Below are 8,285 nucleotides of genomic sequence, written 5' to 3'. Positions count from 1 at the left end.
ATAGGTCACAATCTAACACTGTACATGTCACAATCTAACACTGTACAGGTCACAATCTAACACTGTACAGGTCACAATCTAACACTGTACAGGTCACAATCTAACACTGTACAGGTCACTGACAATCTAACACTGTATAGGTCACAATCTAACACTGTACAGATCACAATCTAACACTGTACAGGTCACAATCTAACACTGTACAGGTCACAATCTAACACTGTACAGGTCACAATCTAACTCTGTACAGATCACAATCTAACACTGTACATGTCACAATCTAACACTGTACAGGTCACAATCTAACACTGTACACGTCACAATCTAACACTGTACAGGTCACAATCTAACACTTTACAGGTCACAATCTAACACTGTACAGATCACAATTTAATCTAACACTGTACAGGTCACAATCTTACACTCACATTGCCTTTATCGTCGGCCTATTGTCATAAAATAAAGCAAATAAAATGTAAGTGTTAGATTGTGACAATAGACTGACGACAATAATATCTGACGACTTCTTCATTGTAATCAGAAAATTCGAAATGGGGCTGTAGTTCATGAAGTTATTGGCAGTAATTGATTTGCACGTTGAACGAAGGGTAGGGGTTCTTATAAGATTGGTGACTTGACAACTAACACAACATGGAAAGCTGGGGATTTCGCGTGACATTTTGATTAAATGTTACTAACAGTACATTAATTTTGTAGGTAACAGGTATTAGAAACACTATTGCTAATTATTCAAGTTAAATGATTTCAGTGCATTAATATTGTCTGTATTCTTGCATTGGTAAAAGTCCAAATTGTTTCTTTAAAACTCCCATTCGCTTTTTGATAAAATTGTACAGGATGTAATCTAAAGCTAAACGTTCCTTCATAATCTCTTTAGCCATGTCTGATGGTTCTTCTTTGTAAGCCGATCTAAAAGTCTGCACGTGACCTCGATCTATGATTAATTTGTACGCATCGCTGGCTCCGCTGAAAAACTGTGGCATCATGTATTCTAAGAGATAAAGGGAAACATCGAACTCTTCCAGCGTTCCTACAAACACGTAATTGTCTATGATATTTCTGATGGCTGTTTCTAACGCCCATCTCGTCGGTTTTCGGCACTCTTCGGAATGCCCACAGAAATATGGTACCATTCTGTTCGTTGCCTCAGCACTGCACTCCTTCTTGCCGCTAATTACACATTCTTCGAAGGTATCATTAGCGAGTTCTGCATCTAATTCTTTCTTTTCTAATGCATCTCCGTATCTTTTGAAATAATAGAACGACACAACACGTTCTAGTGGGTCGCGAACGAGGTTGATGTAGGCAGGTATTTCACGATGAAAGTTGCCGAAATCAACAAAGTTAACATGGCGGTTATAAATGAATGGTACAGGCTGTGACTCAATCACATTAACGAAATCGAGCTGCTCCTCCTCGGACAGATACTTTTGATCGTATTCTGTACTTTTCATATGGTTGAAGTTATTCCATCTGGCTAAAATATCGGTTAAATATTGTAAACTACGACTTCCACATTTGCCAACCCTATTATAAATAATGCGAGTAATATTGTATGTATTATTGAGATTAATTGGCAGTTCAGCATCATATCGAATATTGGTCCTAGATCTTCTATGTCGTACTTCATCAATTGGTTGTGATAATTTACTGGTGTTTGGCGTTGGCTGCAAACTCCACGTATCGCCCAAATATTGCGATTCCTTGCTTGCCAAGAAGACCAACCCAAGGGCTCCAGCTACCGTCAGAAACATAATACATCTTCTTGGCGACAGAAACAGCCTTGTCATCCCCATCTTAATGGCGGGAAACCTTGACCAATATTATCTCTGGTGATCAAAAATAAATAAACTGAATTTTGTTAATACCATAGCACACATTATTTTAGATACACAATTTGGCTGTGAAACATTAATTCACGAGGTTTACTTACTTGCTAATTTGACATGTTGTCTAGTTAAGATTTAATACGATTATTTTCACATTCAAGGTAGCTTATTATCGCATAAAAAATAAAAGTAAGTCTGAAATTGTGTACTTTTTTATGATAATCCCCCTGGACCAAGCTCATAATGGCCACACTTTCATTTTGAACATCTCATCATCATACAAGTGGTGAAATTTAGTTTAGTCGAAATGGTAACAAAAATAACTAAAATAATATGTTGTACGGGCTAATCAAAGATAGATTCTATTGACCTAATTTACATAATCGTTAGATTTTAGGCCAGAATGTTAGTCTATTAAAATCATGGTCATCCATGGCAGGTGGTGTTAATCTGTTGACAGACGGTCTTTTCATTCCCCTGACAACTCATTCATTTTCTGATCTATTTTACATATTAAAATTTGACAGATAGTCAAGTATGTCACCCCAACGACACATATCATTTCTGTATACTTGCCCTTTTCTTTTCTTTACAAACGCCGTTTTACACACAATGGTGCAAGTTTGATAGATGGACAAGAAATATATATATATATATATATATATATATATATATATATATATATATATATATATATATATATATATATATATATATATATCAATTTCATTTATCCTATCTCCCCATCTCTCTCCTTGTCTCTTTGTCTATGTGTTTGTCTTTGTCTTTCCCCTCCATCTCTGCTTGTTTGTCTCTGCATGTTTGCCTGTCTGTCTCTTTCTATGTCTCTCGGTCTCTATCTCAATCTCTGTCTGTCTGTCTGTCTGTCTGTCTGTCTGTCTGTCTGTCTGTCGGTCTGTCAGTCTCTCTGTCTCTCTGTCTCTCTCGGACGAAAATATCACGTGTGAAATGGATTTTACTACTAACAATATACATACATACATACATACATACATACATACATACATACATGCATACATGCATACATGCATACATACATACATACATACATACATACATACATACATTTGTTTTGTTATATGTGTACATTATGAATAGCGGCATATCGTATGTAAATAAAATACATATGATATGTGAACTTCCTGTAAATACTTGATACAGGAAAATGCTCAAATAAAGCTCTGTGCTATTTAAAGATTTACTACCTTGATTGATGTGTTGAGGGAAATTATTGATATGTCAACCATTTTGTTTTGACTCGTTACAAAAATGTTCAAAATCTTCATAGATGTGACGATATGAGACTCCCTTTGTATATCAATATTTACTGCTGTGAGTTACAGTTGTCTAGAATTCAAATTTATTATCATCAGTTTCTGAATGTTAATGTTCACTACAACTGTCATCAGCATTTTGAAATAACAAGTAGGCCTATATACATTTACTATCGGAAAATAGACGAGAAGTAAAGCACATGCGTTTCGAAATATATTAATCTGTGTTCGATGTAATGTACATGTACAGATTTATTCAGCAAATTGAACTTTGTACCATTTTCAGAGTACTCAGTTGTTACAACGGAAATTGTTGTTGTAACAAATCACGAACGAACATTCACGAATCCTAATAAGTTCAAAATCGAACAGAGTGAATCAGCGTATTGACATCAGTCAGCAACGCACCAAGAGAAACTACAATATGAAGGAAGTCGATTTCCTTCATTCTTATGTACCCTCGTATTGAATGAGTTGATGGCTTCGATTAAATTGGAAATAATCCTTTGCTTCAAATGGTTTTGACCAGAACCAAACGTTCTGACCACATTTTTTCTGTTGACCTTGTTTGGTGTATATGCGCCGATTTAATAGTAATTTATTGTCATGATTGAGGTTGATGACAAGAAATAAATGTAGAAGACTTCATATTTCGATTGCACATTTACTTGTAATACTTATTCACAAAACCTTTAAGACAATAATCACTACTAGAAATCATTATCAACAAATGTATTCATAGGTAATCCTTGTAATTCTCTTGAGTTTCATTTGTGTATCTGCGATTATCCAGAAAGAGAACAAATGAGATATTTTTTTATATATTTTTCTAAATTCAGCATGGACATCAAGTATATTCACCTACCTTGTTTTTGAGTACAGTGTTGCCTACTTCAGAGTGTAGTGTTGCCTATTTCAGAGTGTAGTGTTGAGAATTTCACATTCAAATTCGGTAAAGCAATCAGCAAATACACGTGTATGTATGTGTTTCAGTTATCAATTCCAGTAAAACACAATGATGAATTTACTGATTGTGTCGGAAACAACTGATTTTATATGTAAATGCATGCAAATGTGAGCAGTCACAGATGTTGGGAGCATTACCGGCAACCATTTTTAACTTTAACAAATGTGAAATCTATAACAGACTGTAAATCGTATAATAAAGCTGATATAATAAGTCCATGTTGACCTCCAACCCCGACGTGTGCATTTTGAAAGTGATATGTTTGTTCAAGTAACTGCTGAAAAAGAAAGACTGAAGTACACGTTGAATAATATATACAAATAATTTAGATGTCAATCAGTCCCGGACTAGAATGAGTGTGTTATTTAAATTAGTGAATACATTTCATTTACACGAATACTGTCATCGTTGTTCTCATTTCTCTACGTTTATTTTATGATACAATTCCACATCAGTCCGCGTGTAGGAGGAATGCACAAATGTATTGCACTATTCACAATAAAACAGCGTATACATGTATATCTATTTAGACTTACAGACACAAAGTAAGATAACATATAATCAGTAAAACTGACTAGGCTAAACAAAATTGGCTTAGACTTCATCACTAAAGAAGAGTACCTATGATTAGACTAGACTAGACTACACTAGACTAGATTAGACTAAACATTAATTAGACTAAACTTACTAAAATGTTCTAGAATGGACTAGAGTGTACTGGACTGGACTGGACTAGACTAGACTAGACTAGACTACACTAGACTAGATTAGACTAAACATTAATTAGACTAAACTATACTAAAATGTTCTAGAATGGACTAGAGTGTACTGGACTGGACTGGACTAGACTAGACTAGACTAGACTAGACTAGATTAGACTAAACATTAATTAGACTAAACTTACTAAAATGTTCTAGAATGGACTAGAGTGTACTGGACTAGACTAGACTAGACTAGACTACACTAGACTAGATTAGACTAAACATTAATTTAATAGACTAAACTATACTAAAATGTTCTAGAATGGACTAGAGTGTACTGGACTGGACTGGACTGGACTTGACTAGACTAGACTAGACTAGACTAGACTTGTCTAAACAAAACTAAACTAAACTAAATAAGTTTATACTCAACAAGACTAGACTGAAATCAACTAACTATACGACTACTCTTAATGGTCATGAAAACTTTTTTAATTGTATTTTTCCTGAGATAGTTTAAAATTAGACCCAACAAGGGCCCTTATTACGTACAACATGATTATAGGTCATATATGAATGATTTATAGCGGGCGTGGTTGACAATGAGTTAATTAAACTACGTACAACATTATAGGTTTAAAATTTCGATTAAACAGGACGACGAAAGATTAAAAACCCAGACAGGTATTTTCCGGATGAGGGCGTAATCTTGAATGGACGACGTACGACGTGGGGCGCATAAACTTTGAACTGACGATTAATACGTACAGCACTGCGCATGCCCACATACTTGCTAGCAACGCTGTCGCTATCGTTGGACGTACGGTATGCTTGCATTCAACATGGTAAGATTCAGTTCGTATTTCTAGTATTTGTGATAATGAACATCGTTTACAAAGTTAAATTTGATTGATTTCAGTGTTTTAAAAAGGTATTTGAGGTTTCGAAATATGGCGACATACATAGCGTATAATAATGTTAAAGGTTAAATATCAGGCTACACACATGATCTCTGTCAGAGGAGGTGTTCTTTTTCTTGACGACGTTTTCCAACATTGCCGTAAGCTCAGTCTGGACTTGGCTATTATTAAGACCGAAAGTATCTCCAAGTGTTTAATGTGAAAACTTTGATGACTGTGATGCCGAGTTCGTTCGGTGAAATTTCATCTCCTAGAAAGGAGTTCAACCATTAATAATTATATGTTTTTAAATCAGTATTAATCTCTCTGCACCGCTGTGACCATACACAGTAAAATTTCTTCTTTGGCATGCAGTGATTATATGTGCATTTTATGTAAAGATGTGATGTGATGTAAATATATCTTTTTTCACAAATTTATAATATTTGCTGAAATTGTTACATGATTGTTTTCTTTTCGATCAGTACAAAAACACTATCTACAATATGTTTGGGTTTCGTCACGTAGAAATAGACTGATGTAACCTGGTTGACAATGGCATAGAAATAGACTGGTGTAACCTTGTTGATAATGGCATAAAAACAGTATGAACCATAGACTTCAATCTTTAAAAAGTAAACTTAGTCTATTTTCGTGGCCCAAATTCATTAATGACGTCAACAAAGCTGACGCTCGTCTGTATACTGGCTTAGGAAGGAGTTGTTTAATGCGTGTTGTTAGTACTCTCACATTTAGTAGTTTTACTGGGGTTGGTAACTTGTCCCAACATGATATGGATGGCTAAATAAGATCATCAAAAATGGGTGGCTAAATTATCGGTAAACAAGTGAAAGTATCAATTCTGTCTGTGACAAATGGATTACCAGGCTTCAAAGGCTCATATAGTGTACTAAATGACCTGTCCCACCCCTCTCTAGTGCAGAATTCAACAACCGACGCCACGTATTTCTGAGAGTCACATAGTGGTAGATACTGCAATGAGGAGGCTAAAACAAAGTTTTGAATCGTCATTTGTCCCATTCCGCTATCTCTGTTCGTAACAGCAACAGCGATCATTCTTTGTAGTATCTTGTTGTGGACTTATTTTTACCACAAATTGCACTATGCAGTTTTATTTTTACATTCTGTTTTGTGTTTTTAATGTGTGTGTGAAGTATCGTTTTAATTTCCCCTAGCTATAGTGGGATGAATAAAGTAGTTCTGGGTCTGAGTCTGAGTCGATAAAATATAACAACATTGTAAAATGTTTTTTGCCATTCTGAAATATATCAAGCTAATCAATTTACATAAAATTTCAAACTACACGAATTTATACTAAGGCCTATCTCAAACGTAATCTAATGAAAAAAGAATCACATAAGAGATACAGACCACAGAAAATCACCTTCGCCGTTGTAGATTTCTTGGTTGTATGGTATATACATACCGTACTATCAGGAATTAACCAGCAGTGCGTGTGTTGGTTCTCTGTGTTTAATGTTTATTCTTTATTTCAAATCAACAAATGTCAACTTGACAAGGTCACTTTACAATGACTTTCTTGAACACTCAGAAATAGTCGGATTTAAAATAATGTAATTAAACTAGAATAGGAATCAATGGGTTAACTTTGTTTAATTTATCGACTGCTCTGAATAATGTGTTATATGCCTACAATTTTATTGTGATTATGTAACGCCTTGTAAATGACTTGATCCACTCGTTAATGTGCTGAATGTGTTTACAATGTATTACTTGACATCTTTAAATGTTTAGTAGAAATGTCTAACACATATCTGGTATAAAATAGCTTCAGCTTTATTTTCCATGGCAACACGATGCCAGAAGTTGTCTAGATAGACTGTTATGCAATATTAAATCGTTACTCATTGGTATTCATTGGTAAATTGGTATTCGGCTCTCTTCCTGTCCTGTGTATTTTACATGCTTCGGGTTTCGATACATCGCAACGAGACTATGCTAAATGATTCTCTCACCTACACAAGTGGTCGTTTATAAGGACTGTTCGACTTTCTGTATGTCTTCCTATATGTAATACATACCTTGTATTCAGATACATCGCAACTAGAATATGTTAAATGATTCTTTCACCTACACAAGTGTGTTCTTTAAACGATTATTGGCATGGGTGACATACGTATGTCTCTAGTAGCCGTTTGCTCATGCATGTTACAAACTAATAGTAGCATACGTTAATACAATCTGATTAAAATCTGATGTTAGATAGGCTGGTTTTCCTGTATTTACCTTTGTTCCATCGTTATTGCGTCTTTTACGTGAGTTTTTTCCCCCGGGCGAATGCCTTTCTAACATCAGATTTTAATCAGATTGACGTTAATACATCAATTCTTCGTAACGCTGTATATTCAATAAATGACAATGGAATCTGAAGACAATGAAACTGCCTTTATACGATGTTTTTTCACATAATTGGTGAAAGTGATGGTTCACCAATATTATCTTTATTATTCGTATTGTAGTGATCAGTGATTGGCTGTATCTGTGTAATCACATCTATAACTTTCGTCGCCTGTGGCGCTGTAATGTCATGG

At 34.9% G+C, this 8,285-nt stretch overlaps 2 protein-coding genes across 3 annotated transcripts in view; one reads left to right on the top strand and one right to left on the bottom strand.

The window, feature by feature from the left end:
- Positions 1-341: 341 nt before the first annotated feature.
- On the bottom strand, positions 342-4,165 carry LOC144448525 (uronyl 2-sulfotransferase-like). 2 transcript variants are annotated; one of them, XM_078138793.1, is made up of 2 exons: positions 4,011-4,165; positions 342-1,850 (listed from the first exon to the last, which is right to left on the bottom strand). In XM_078138793.1, exon 2 carries the CDS (start codon positions 1,815-1,817, stop codon positions 774-776), a length of 1,044 nt encoding a protein of 347 aa, XP_077994919.1. In that variant the 5' UTR covers positions 1,818-1,850; positions 4,011-4,165; the 3' UTR covers positions 342-773. The 2 variants fall into 2 exon arrangements, with proteins under 2 accessions (XP_077994919.1, XP_077994920.1); XM_078138794.1 differs by lacking the exon at positions 4,011-4,165 and adding an exon at positions 3,077-3,168.
- A 1,315-nt stretch (positions 4,166-5,480) lies between these two features.
- Positions 5,481-8,285, top strand: part of LOC144448398 (dynein light chain roadblock-type 2-like) — a 5,729-nt gene continuing 2,924 nt past the window's right edge. Inside the window, exon 1 of the mRNA XM_078138626.1 lies at positions 5,481-5,658. Within this exon, the coding sequence (XP_077994752.1) occupies positions 5,641-5,658 (18 nt within the window). The 5' untranslated portion in view covers positions 5,481-5,640. The remainder of the gene's footprint in view (positions 5,659-8,285) is intronic.

The sequence above is a fragment of the Glandiceps talaboti genome, chromosome 17, assembly GCF_964340395.1.
Source record: "Glandiceps talaboti chromosome 17, keGlaTala1.1, whole genome shotgun sequence".
NCBI classification, from domain to species: Eukaryota; Metazoa; Hemichordata; class Enteropneusta; family Spengelidae; genus Glandiceps; species Glandiceps talaboti.
This window is presented reverse-complemented; position numbering and strand designations above follow the sequence as displayed.